The sequence below is a fragment of the Salminus brasiliensis genome, chromosome 3 (genome assembly GCF_030463535.1).
Source record: "Salminus brasiliensis chromosome 3, fSalBra1.hap2, whole genome shotgun sequence".
In the NCBI taxonomy this organism is placed as follows: domain Eukaryota; kingdom Metazoa; phylum Chordata; class Actinopteri; order Characiformes; family Bryconidae; genus Salminus; species Salminus brasiliensis.
In genome coordinates, this window is record NC_132880.1 from 46,990,211 (window position 1) to 47,003,236 (window position 13,026).

A 13,026-nucleotide genomic window follows, 5' to 3' on the forward strand; every position below is an offset into this window, starting at 1 on the left:
GGCCCTTGAGCAAGGCCCTTTACCCTCTCTGCTCCCCGGGCGCTGGAGTTGGCTGCCCACTGCTCTGGGGGTGTGTGTTCACTACCACAGATGGGTTAAATGTGGAGGACACATTTAGCTGTACATAGTACAACGACAAATACGTGCACCTTTACACTAAGTGATCAGAGCAGGGAGCTGAGTGGTCAGGTCAGTGGTCAGACTAGAATTGAGTCTGATTAAAGAAACTGGTACTAAAACAGTGATTTTACTGCTGTGGATTAGCACAGTTTATCTAACCTGTGGGGCTGTATTATTTATAGAAACACACAGATCGGATTGGTATCGTCCCTTAATGCTGACTACTGGACGATACCAATCCAATCTTTGTGTTTCTATAAATAATACAGCCCCACAGGTTAGATAAACTGTGCTAATCCATTCCTATTAGATATGTCTGTGTTTCTAGCTCTGGTGCCAGGCCTGATCCGCTGATAACCAAATATGTAAATTCTGTGCATGTCAACATTACTTTAAGCTATGAGGTCACATCCTTTTATAGGAACAGTCAATTTGAATCCCTGGTGAAATATGCAAAGAAGGACCACACAGACTTTCAAATGACTTTGCATGCACCTGCTGGCCGCTGCAGCCCAGGTTATGGTGTTCCTTCTGAGTTACGGCCTCAAAGGTGCTGGGTTTGAGTTCAGTGCATTTTTCCAAGCCCGGAAAAGACTGATACACCTCATCGACTGGGATAATGACGCCACTTTCGCTGGCAAGAAAAGACGCGTCCTCTGGATTCTTGAAGCAAACAGGCTTTGCCACGATCGAATTAGCATCATCGTGACGGCTGATAAGTGCCTGTTTCACAGAGGCATCAGCTTCTGGTTTGTTTTCATGGTCAAGGAGCTCATCCGTGCTCTGATATCCAGGAACCACAACAGTCTCGCTGCTGGAGTGTGTGGACTGAGCCTGGCTAGCATCTGCAGGCTCTGAACAGCCAACACACGGGCCGTACTCAAAGTCAGTTGTTATCGCAGGGAATGAATTCTCGCTCTTCCTAGAGGCTAGGGGTGTAATCTGGCCCAGAAAGTGAACACTGAAGAACGAGCCAGGGGTGTTCCCAGATTCCTGCTGGAAATCAGTATTCATTGTTGTTAAATTAGTTGTGTTGAGATTTGTAGTCATTTTGTTGGACACTTGTGGAGGGGCAAGGTTTGTTGACGTATGGAACGAATCCTCACTCTGGGTCCACAAGGAGGAGCCATTTGAAGCTGAACAAAAATAGGTGTTGTTGCTGCAGGACAGCAAACCAGTGCTACTCCCAGATTTCCGAGAGACCTTCTCAGTTCCAGAACTGGAGGCGGCTGTGGGTTGGGATGACTTCAGATGTTCAAGCGTGTTGTAGACCATTGATGTTTGTAGGTTGTTTACAAGAGCATTTACAGTGACTTCATTTTGGCGCTCACTGCCAGGGTGTATCTGGGAATGTTGCACTGGAGATGATCCAGTTCCAAGACTCTGGCGGTGGTGGCGTTCATTGCTGACATCAGCCTGGGAAGATGATGATGATATCCTGCTGGTAAAAGAACAAAGGGGTATTGATAAGGCTTTTATCAAATGCTCATCTTGTTTGGAGGACCTCAAATTGAAGGCATGTTTCAATCAATAAAGTTGATCAAATATATTTTACAATTTCATGATTTACAAAGGTGAGATGAACTAGATTTTAACTTTTGTAGGAACCTCAGGGCCTCACTGGTGGCCTAAAGTCTATGTCTATATTTTTTAACAGTTTTATTCCATACCATTAAACCATGTTTGATTTTAACCTCTCAATCAATCAATTAAACTTTATTTATATAGCACCTTTAATAAAAATAAAATTTAAATTCAAGGTGCTTCACAAGTGATTAACGAAATAAGGATAGGATTAAGAGAAAGCATTAAAAAATAATAATTCAAGTTAAATAATAAAACAAAAGCAAACAAAGTAATACATAATAATAAAATAGTAGAAAAAAACAAAATATTTCAGAAAATAAAAACAGATAAAATACAAATCAAAGTATATAAGAATGGATATTACAACTAAGAGAAAGTTTATTGAAAATACTACTTCAAAGCCAGACTGAATAAATCGATTTTTAGTTTGCGCTTAAAGCTTTTGAGCTTCTGAGCTCTGCAAGTATATATGCTCTTAAAAATAGTTATTAAATTAAAGATGTTCTAAATGGTTATTTGAGTGACGCCACAAAAGAACCACATTTGGTTTCATAAAGTTTTAATTTACATTTACCAAAACAACCCCTAATCTTCTCAAAGAACCCTTTGCAGCACCCTTTGGAGTGAACTTGCTCAGGGTTAAATTCAAATTCATATATATATATATAGACATATTTTTAGCTCTTATCGTTAGGCCACCACTGAAGGTGCTGAGGTTCCTGTTTGCACACATGACAACCACACAATACTACTCTTATTCCATTTCAGTTCTGGTTGAAAAAGAAGAGGGTTGCTCATATCCTGTACCCAGGATAGGCGCCTTTATTTGGAAAGAAGTCTGACTGTGGCCGATTGAATCAGCAGGATGTGCATCACGCTCAACTCTATAGCTATGCTTGTCCGAGGAATAAATGACTGATTTAATGTGAACGACTATCCATATATGTCCAATGCACTAAATGTCCAAGAATACAACTAAGCACCTATTCCAGGAGCTGTGTGATGTCATTGATTGTGTATATTGGAAAGTCCGTTATTTTTTACACAGATATTTCCATCCAAACCGCAGTAGGACAGAGTCACTACTGCTACTTAATCGTATAAGTGGAGACTGATGAGAAAAATGTGCTTTATGTTAATCAATAATATCAGAGTCAGGGGGCTCTGAGTGGCTCAGGCATCTTTAATGTGTTACCACTATGGCCCAGGGGTCTCGAGTTCCCAAATCCCGAGCCATGCCACTTCACTGTCATCAGCAGCCGAAGTCCAGGAGAGCACGATTGGCCACCCTCTCCCGTCATCACTCTTAAAGCGATGTTGGCTGGCACAGTCGTCTGGTAGCTGGTAGCTGGGGACCCGATGCTTTCTTTTGCTGCCTGGCAAGGCCGCATTGCTAGTGTCGGGGGCATTGCTAGTGCTAGGGGGAGTCGGTGAGGTGCAGATAGTACCTACCACTACAAGCTAAAACATTCTCTAACACTAGATTTTAGGCAAATGAAACAAGACATTACCAAGGCTTGTTCTCAATCTGGTCCAGCGTAGAATTTTCCAGATAGATGGGTGAGAACTCATTTTCAAAGGGAGGCAAGATGGGGATCTGATAAACAGTAACAGAAACAAATCCTTAAATCAGATTCTGAATAACATGTAAGAACAAATCCCAGCCAGGAGAATCAATTCAATCAATTACCTGCGTTTTAAAACTAGAAGCTATTTTCGGAGTTGGAAGTTTATCCCACAGTTCTCTCTTCAATCTGTAATAAATAAACAAGTGGAGTTATGAAGTAATGAAAGGCCTGAAGGAGCATCCCTCCTCCGCCCAATCATGTGACCCACCACCACCCCGTCACGTCCCTTCACCTCTGCTATATTGCTCAGTCCTAGTTCCACTTATCGGAGGGGTCTGGCTTTCTACCACAAAGTAGAAGCCACCTGAACTCCAGCCTGAAGTTCTCTAAATTCTCCCCCCTCTCTTACAGTCTTTACCCATATTACCATATATTGTCATATACAGGATGCACCCCCCCCAATTCCCCCATTTCCAGTCCCCATACACTAATTAGAACTCCCCCATCACTTAAACACAGCCTTATATAGTATATTTCACGCTTCTGTATCTCTCAGCTTGTCCAGAAATGTAGAGCTGGTGTAAATTACACTACCCAACTGTAGGGGGAGCTCAGGAGTAAGAGATGCCAGAAAAGGATTGGACGGTTGTGCCAATTGGAAGCCCACCGTTTCAGTTTAGCCAAACAATTAAAACCAACCATCGACACAAATGTCTCACAAAATAAAGATAGACACCTATATGGAAAGTATTGTCAAAAGTATTTGGACACCTGCTTATTCATGGATTCCTCTGAAACCTGAAAAAGGGTATTAAAAAAGAGCTTATCCTGCTTTCTACTAGCAGGAAGAAGGCTTTCTACTAGGTTTTGGAGCAGCACTGCTGTGAGGATTTGATTGCATTCACCTCACCATACTCAACTCCCCAGTTCATCCCAAACGTATTGGATGGAACACAACCATCATTCCAGAGAACACAATTCTTCCACTGCTCCACAGCTCAATGCTGCTGGGGGTGGCTTTATACCCCTCTAGCCCACACCTGGCATTATAGCCCATAAGACAAGCTGTTTGTGACACCTGTGTCAGCAGCAATTCATTAGAAGGTGTGACCACAAACATTTGGACATACAATGTATATTGTAACACACAAATGATGGGAAAGTTTATGTACAAAAATATATATTAAGAAGTGGTCTTACCTGAGGTAGCAGCAGAATGCGGTGGATATGAAGAGGACGAGTATGGCACAGGAGATGGGAATTATTATTATAAGAATGTTCTGCAGGGACGAAGCTGCGGCACAGAGACGGAAAGTCCAGATAAGTACACTGGCATCATTTAATAATTCATGATTTTAATGACAGACTTAAGAAAATGAACAAGGCGTACGTGTGCTGAACTCATAGGGTTCACTATAGTCGCTGAATCTTGAGTTGTTGTTGTAGTCGGAGCTCACTCTCGCCGTCACAACATACTCAGAATTAGGCTGAAGATTTCTTCCCACAAGCTCATACTCAGTCCGGCCCTTTTCCAAAAGTATCGGCTCCTGCGTGGATGAAAGATTTGGAGGAATTTATGCTTATTTACGCTGCTTATAACCAGCGTTGTCTGTGTTGTATGTTTGTGTCCGTCATGCTTACATTGTGAATCCCTCTTTTGTCCCTGTAATTGAGCTCCATGGTCAAGCTTTCAATAAATACTGTGTATAGTGGGTCCGTATAGTGGGTATTCCAGGTAATCAGAAAGTTGCCATGCTTTGTCTGTTTAACTGATACAATGGTCGGCCGCTTGGGTTTAACTGTATTGAATAGAAAACATACATAAGTTAGGCACTTGCATTATACATGGTTTCCACTACTGCTTAAATATACCATTCTCAGACCTTTCTAGGACAAAGCTGATAAGGGGGGGGGGGGTGGCAAACAGCAGAAATGGCACATGACAGCTTTAACAATTCCACAGGAGTGAAGGGTTAGGTTAAGAGTCTAATATCTTCAAAAAGATGGTAACAAGACAAGACAGCACATCCATATTTACCATTTGTGATGGACACAGATGAAATTTGGCTGCCGCTTTTATCCCATTAGTGTAGTGAACACACATACGCATACACACCAGTAAAATACACACAGTAGACAGTGAGCACATGTGCCCGGAGGGTGAAGGGCCTTGTTCAAGGGCCCAACAGTGGCAGCTTGCCGAGCATGGGTATAGTCCCTGGCACAAGCCTGACATCTATAGCCTGGCGCTCTAACTGCTGAGCCACCACTGCTAAGTAGGGTTGCAGCGGTATACTTGTTCTAGGTATACCATCATACAAAAATTGTACATTTGCTTAATACAGGTACTGGAAAAACACTGGATTCAACATGCAAAAGAATCCCACAAAGTTCTTACTATATGCTGAGTTTTAAAAGACAATCATTCAGTTGATCAATGAAAAATAAAATATTTGGGATTTTCTGATCTGATCCAGGCATATTTCACTGGATCGGGTATCGGCTATTTTAATCACAATCCAGTTCTAAATCTCTGTTTTAGCCACAGCGTTCAGAGCGCCATCTGGTGTCCTCAAGGCGCAATTAGCGGACATTACTTCCTGCCAACTGCAGCAGCAGTGTGGACGTTCTCAGAAGGTAAATAAAGGAATTGAGGTTCTGCAGTGTGGAACTATTTTACAGTGGAACCTGAAAACAGACCATAATATCTGACTCTATATAAAACTCTCACTGAAACGCTCTGTTTTACCAGCGGGAGAACCGGAGAACCGGGATGGCCTTGCTCTGTTTATAAACGAGCACTGAAGAACCCAATCAGAACCGTGTGGAGGCTAACACTAATACTAACACACACACTATAGAAACCCAAATCACACACACAGCACATTCACCCACTATAAACCAGTTATTACACACCAGTAGACCAACAACCACAGATACCAGTCCAGAGTGTGTACCACTACACACACTCATACACACACACTCAGGAAGTGATCAGACTGCAGTGTTGTAAAGGAGCTGGGAGCTGATTGGTCAGGGAGAAGAGTCAGACTGGATTATAATATATTAAACACTATAAAAGATCATTTTAAGAAAAGTAGAATCTCTGATTATAGAAACTGATCCTGAAAATAAAGAGATTTACCTGAACCAATTATTCAGCAGCTCGTCTGATCTAAACTGAGGGGCTGGATTATTTATTTATACAAACACTAAGATCAGATCAGATTAGTATCATCTGATACTTAGCATTAATAGAGACTTGGAACAGATCGGGGCAAAATAATCTAATAATTAGCTTGGAAACAAAATAGTTCACATGGTGCAATGGTCACAAATGTGACCTCAGAAATGCTCAGCAAATTAAATCAGCAAATATGCAAAAATAAATGAAATAGGAGAAGGAGGTGTGAAAGTTCTGATGTGAAATATTGGGTAAAAGACCCAATATTCACACCTCCTTCTCCTATTTCATTTATTTTTGCATATTTGTGGCAGTAAACTGTTTCAGATCCTCAAATATAATAAGAGGAAGGAGAATATGAGGAAACACAAAACATGAGTTTTAAATAATCATTTCCGTTATTGAAGCTTTTGCAACACCTATATCACCCATGTGGAAATTAGTAATTGGGTGTGACACTTTTGACAGCATTTGCAACCAAATACTTTCACCACACTGCCACAGCATCTCAGCTACATTCAGGAGGTTAGGCCTTTACTCGGCCACTCCAACAACAATTTTTGTTTCTTAAGAATCATTCAGAGGTGGACTTGGTCTTGTGCTTCGGTCATTGTCTTGCTGCATGACCCAGCTGTACCTGAGCTTCATTCCAGAAATGTGATCAGCGTTTATTCTCTTGTAGGATTTTCTGTTATAGAAATGGTTCTGTCCAATATGACATCTCAACCATTTCCTAAAACAGCTCCATATCATCACACTACCACCACCATGTTTAACAGTTGGTGAGGTGAGGTGAGGATTTTCTGTGCTTGTCCGGCCACTGAGAGACATGGATGCTCTGTTATCTAATTTCTTACAATGTTGCTACAATGTTATCCAAGGGTTGCACTGTTTACATTTTCTCAACCTCATTATTTGGTAGCATTTCCTCTTGGTCATAAGGCTACTTTTTGACATCTTTCCAAAATTACAATCATGTTCCAATATACTGTATTTTCTGATCAATAGAATGCACCAAAACAATAGGTTGCCACAACTATGTCACAATGTTACCATGTTTGCCGGGTTGCTGCACGTTTAAATAAGCGAGCACACCCGTCAGCTGCAACCAAGTGCAAAACCATCATTATGAGCAAAGCATGCAATTTCATTGATATCCAAAAGGTCATGACAATAGAATACTAGGCGAACAATTCCGCGTCTCAGAAACCGTGTTCTATGTTAAAAGTAAAAGTTCCCTGAGGAACATTTGGAGGTTCTTTAATTGATGAGGTGATGAGGCACCTGATGAGGTTCCTTCACAGTTTCAATTGATATACCCCTTAAAGTTCATTGAGGAACTTATACCTCTAACAGTGTAGAGCCACCGTAGTGAAGATGTACTGAGAATGGACTTCGAGTGCCTTCTAACAGCACAACATGGTCCCCCACGGGTCATTGATGCCAGAGGGGGGTGACAACTCCGGTGAGTGGTACACAGCAGTCGACACTGGGCCACTGTGGAGCAGTTTACCTCTATAGGGAACACCTTCCATCACCTAATGCAGTCCGTGTCATCCTAGCCAAGGGTGGTTATTCCAATTGTTAGGGATGTGGTCATAATGTTCTGATATGACTGTGTGAATATATACCTTGATATTTTATTCCTAATACTATAACTCACATGACATTTACTGCTTAAAATAAAGGAGTCCGAAAAATAATATCCTGATTTTCCATAACCTGTGATAATTAACTGTTTGATGGCATTATTTAATTCAGGGCTGGTGGTCATAGATCGTAGGGATATGACCATTGAAATGATGAGTGAATGATGCATCACCAGCAAGTAATCTTATTCTGTAACAGGGGAAGAAGACTGAACTTTGCAGAGCCACTTACTGCTTTGTTCAATATTGATGTCTTTATTGAACAGATGCTTTCCCCCTCTCCACAGGACAGCCTTAAAATCCTGTTTCAGGACGAAACCTGTTGGAATATGGAGTTTGCATTCGCAGGAAAAATTGCACTGCGTGAAATTGCATCTGAAAAACAGTAAAGAACAAGAGAATTAATCATTTTTTTTAACAATTTGTTTGGTTGCACTAAATGAGAGCTGACAGGACGAACTCACATCTTGTTTTGTATCTTTAACTCATATTCGCAGCAAGAAGTCTTGTATTTTATTTGGCAGACCATCTCCTTGTCGTAATCATTGAAGCATTCCAGATCTCGTACTGTGGGCTCTGAAACAGGTCAGAACAAAACAACTCCCATAACAGCATGCAGTCATGATGATGAGTGGAGGCCTTACTATTCTTAGATTCCTGACCATGGAGGCTGAAAAGTTGATGGGATTTGAACCTATGACCTCCCGCCTCTACACAAGCAGGCAGTTGCGCCACTCCAGAGCTGTGAAGCCAATGAAAAAAGAAGGGAAGGTCAATTTAATTTTGTGTAATGACACAATTCTAGGCCGGCCCTACGGTCTAACTGCTGCTCAACAAATGTGTGAAGGTCATCAGTTGAAATCCCAGCAAGGGCTCAGCGCTCTATTGTCATAAGCCTCCAAGTCTGGAAACTTTATGCGATTTAGGGAAGGATGCGTTCTCTAACCTGTAGACCAGAATAAACATTAAACAGATTGAGGGGCGGAGCCACAGACTCAATATTTTATACAGTATTTAATCAGTTTCAGCTGCAGCTCATGTACTGATGTTTTTAAAGCCCAACTCAGTATAGATTGTTGACCAAACTTAGAAGCGATTTCCTCCACTTGGACTGAGAGTGTGTTCCACAGCTTTTACAGTGTTCCTCCATTACTACACTGCTGATATGATAACATAAGCAATTCAGTGTTATCCACCAGTGTTTTCTACCAAAACTTCATCTCAGACCTGACATAAACAACACCTTAGACTCTAGGCAACATATTCCTAATCATTTCAGGCAGTAAGCCTTTGAGAAGGAACTTTTAGAGGCACTGAAGACTAAAACATGGCATTTCACCTCAAACCACCACAAACCACTGTTTACATCTTAACCAGTAAAATATGCATAACATAAACATTTGTTTTGCCAGGGATCCCCTTCTTAGCCAAGTCGAGTACATTGACTTTCTATGACAAGACTTTATCATTACTGTGTCTCAATCTGCATTTGAAGATTTACACCCAATTACACTTGATTACAGTAATTAGAATTAGGGATGTCCCACTCAGGGCTGATCCAGGCCAATTTTAATGGATCAGGTATTGGCTATTTTAATCCCAATTCAGTTCAGAGGAATCTTCTTGGTGCCATTAACAGACATTATTCCCAAAAAGTAAATAAAGGAGTTGAGGTTCTGCAGTGTGGTGTTATTTTGCAGTGGAACCTGAAAACAGACCATAATATCTGACCTTTTATAAAACTCTCACTGAAACGCTCTGTTTTACCAGCCGGAGAACCGCAGAACCACTCGCCTTTCTCTGTTTTTTAACCAGGGGCTGGATTATTTATTTATGCAAGCACTAAGATTGGAACGGATATCAACTGGATCAGGGGGCAAAATAAGCTGATTGTTACGCCCCTATTAAGAACCACAGTAAGAGCATAGAACTTACCATAGGACTGTGAGAGGGCTAAACCAATGAGGATCAGCTTCAACATTGGAATGATCACAGACATCGCTGCCAAATAGGTATGAATCCCCCTATAAATAAGAGCAAGTCTCAAAATCTTCACTTAAAGTTAGCAAAGAAGTGTGTGAAATGGTGAAACACAGTGAAACACTATTAGCCAGCATTAATGAAGCCCTGTATAGATGCCACTGCTTAATAAAGCAGGCATTTCCTTTTTTAGATATTTCCTGTCAAGCAGAGGGCTCTTTTCCTCTTTAGCCAGCTAGGTACAAAAAAAGCCTACCTGTGTAGATGTTCTAGATGTTTTCAAGCTGGAGAAACCAAGTCTAATGGAGGGCTAACAGCAGGATAGCTGGTATCAAACCCTGGCGATTGCATTTCTCCGACTGAGGATGTGAATTGTGTAATGGGAGTGAGTTTCTCTTTAACTCTGAGCACTTCCATGGAAATGCTTTGCTCCGTCATTGCACTGTCTAACAAAAACTCCGCCCCCAAACACAAGGGTGACATGCCAATTTTGAGCCTTCCAGAAAACACTACACTCTAAACCTAAGCAGATCTTTGACTTTAACTATTTTTAAGGCTATATCTTTTATTTTTTTAAAATATCACCAATCTGAAGAAGCCTTTAACCAAGCTAAAAGCCTTTTAAGCATCCAAAGCTTCTTTGAGTTGTTGTGGTTTCATGTACAACCATTTTCTTGACTTATTAAAAAGAGTGAAGGACCCGGTACTGGTATGATGTGATGGTACTATGACAGTACTGTACCATTAGCTTATTTTCTTTCTGTAGCAGCACCCGCCAGATGGAACTCCTTAAAGCAAAATGAGGGAGGAAAAGGACTGTTTTGATAACCCAGCTGAGGGATATGCGGACGGATCTTGCAGAAGAACTGGAAACATTTAAAGTTCTACTGGCCAGATAAATGTCCCCCGGTCCCTCCCAGATAATGGGGTATTGATTTCTTTATAAGCAGGGCCTAAAAGCCGTGCTAACGTATTGCACAGCGCATTTTGGGTGTAGTTAAACCATTTCAGCTGTGCAATGAAGATTGATGCATTCATTTGTAAACTATATGTCCTAATGTTTGTGGACACCCCTTTTAACGAATGCATTCAGCTCATTTAAGGTGCACCCACTGCTGACAAAGATGTGCAAATGCACACAGACACACACACCTTTTCTAATCCCTGTAGAGAAGTACTGGCAATAGAATAGGACTCTAATAAACATGAACCTATAAAAAAAAAAAAACATTGGTATCATGCTGTCTAATGCCAGGTGTGGGCTAGAGGGGTATAAAGCCCTCCAGTATTGAGCTGTGGAAGAACTGTGTTCTCTGGAAGTCAAGTCAAGTGGGTTTTATTGTCATTTCAACTACATACAGAGTACACAGTGAAACGAAACAACGAGTGCATGTGACAGAAAAGACATCAGTTCAGAAGTTGAGTTGAGTTGAGAAGTCTGATGGCTTGGGGGAAGAAGCTGTTGCAGAGTCTGGTCGTGTTGGACCGGATGCTGCGGTACCTTCTTCCTGATGGCAGGAGGGAGAACAGTCTGTGTGAAGGGTGGGTGGAGTCATCCACAATGCTGGTTGCTTTGCGGATGCAGCGGGCAGTGTAAATGTCCATGATGGAGGGGAGAGAGACTCCGATGATCCTCTCAGCTGTCCTTACAATGCGTTGGAGGGCCTTTCGGTCAGAGGCTGTGCAGGTCCCAAACCAAGCAGTGATGCAGCTGCTTAGGATGCTCTCTATGGTCCCTCTATAGAAGACGGGGTGGAGGGAGATGGGCCTTTCTCAGCTTCCGGGGGAAGTAGAGATGCTGCTGGGCTTTCTTGACTGTAGAGCTGGTGTTCAGGGACCAGGTGAGGTTCTCTGCTAAGTGGACACCAAGGAACTTGGTGCTCTTAACAATCTCCACAGAGGAGATTTCCTTGGTCTTCTCTACATTCCAGTTAAGGTTGTTGACTGTACACCAGTCTGTCAGCTGCTGCACCTCCTCTCTGTATGCTGACTCGTCGCCTTTGCTGATGAGACCCAGCACAGTTGTATCATTGGCGAACTTTATGATGCTGTTAGAACTGTGTTTCGCAACACATGAGTCAGCAGGGTGAACAGCAGAGGACTCAGTACACTGCCTTGGGGTGCCCCAGTGTTCATTGTGATGGTGCTGGAGCTGCTGTCCCCGAACCGGACTAACTGGGGCCTCCCTGTCAGGAAGTCCAGGATCCGATGGTGGTGGTCTTGAGGCACGTTGAGACAGTGGAGCTGCACAGGGAGACGTTGAAGATGTCCGTGAGAACATCTGTCAACTGGTCTGCACACTCTCTGAGCACTCTGCCGGGGCTGTTGTCTGGTCCTGCAGCTTTCCGTGGGTTGACTTCAAATGATGGATGGTGGAGCTCCATCCAGTACTGTGGTCACGAGATCAGAGTAGTACATAGTCAGATGATTATTATCTCACACATATACCATATGTAATCCATTAGCTTCATTCTCTTAGTATATTATATCCAGACTAACATACTAATAGATGCAGGTACTTAATCATAATGTTCGGGTGAACTTTTACTGCTCCATATGAAGTGAGACCACAAATCAGTTACTCCCCTTCGCCCGGGGTGGAACAATCTAGCTACTCCTCCGGTCCTAAGTGTAGGCCTTATCTGTTTTCCCTATGCTGAACACAGGGAGTTATTGTTCAAGTGACCTCGAAGTTGCATACCAACTCATTTGGGTATCTCCAGGTGTGAGGGGCTTCTAAAAACCATATTTGAGCTTCCTTTCTCTTCATTAATTATGCACGTATGTTAACACCCTTTTGTTTATTCATATCACATTTAGATGTAACCAATGCGCTGTAACTTTTTTGTCTTCTGTGAACCAATGGAAAGTGACAACACCCCATTGAGGAGATATATAACCTTTTGTAACTTGGTCAACCTTCGGAGATCCCTGGGTA

At 42.1% G+C, this 13,026-nt stretch overlaps 1 protein-coding gene across 3 annotated transcripts; it reads right to left on the bottom strand.

Moving 5' to 3' along the window:
- Nucleotides 1-379: 379 nt before the first annotated feature.
- On the bottom strand, nucleotides 380-10,438 carry LOC140552263 (uncharacterized). Of its 3 annotated transcripts, none has more exons than XM_072676403.1 (10): nucleotides 10,345-10,438; nucleotides 10,044-10,132; nucleotides 8,573-8,684; nucleotides 8,341-8,483; nucleotides 4,917-5,074; nucleotides 4,666-4,822; nucleotides 4,476-4,569; nucleotides 3,398-3,461; nucleotides 3,219-3,304; nucleotides 380-1,558 (listed from the first exon to the last, which is right to left on the bottom strand). In XM_072676403.1, exons 2-10 carry the CDS (start codon nucleotides 10,105-10,107, stop codon nucleotides 526-528), a joined length of 1,911 nt encoding a protein of 636 aa, XP_072532504.1. In that variant the 5' UTR covers nucleotides 10,108-10,132; nucleotides 10,345-10,438; the 3' UTR covers nucleotides 380-525. The 3 variants fall into 3 exon arrangements, with proteins under 3 accessions (XP_072532504.1, XP_072532503.1, XP_072532505.1); XM_072676402.1 differs by having other exon boundaries at nucleotides 380-1,561; XM_072676404.1 differs by lacking the exon at nucleotides 10,345-10,438 and having other exon boundaries at nucleotides 380-1,561; nucleotides 8,573-8,850; nucleotides 10,044-10,131.
- Between the last annotated feature and the right edge of the window lie 2,588 nt (nucleotides 10,439-13,026).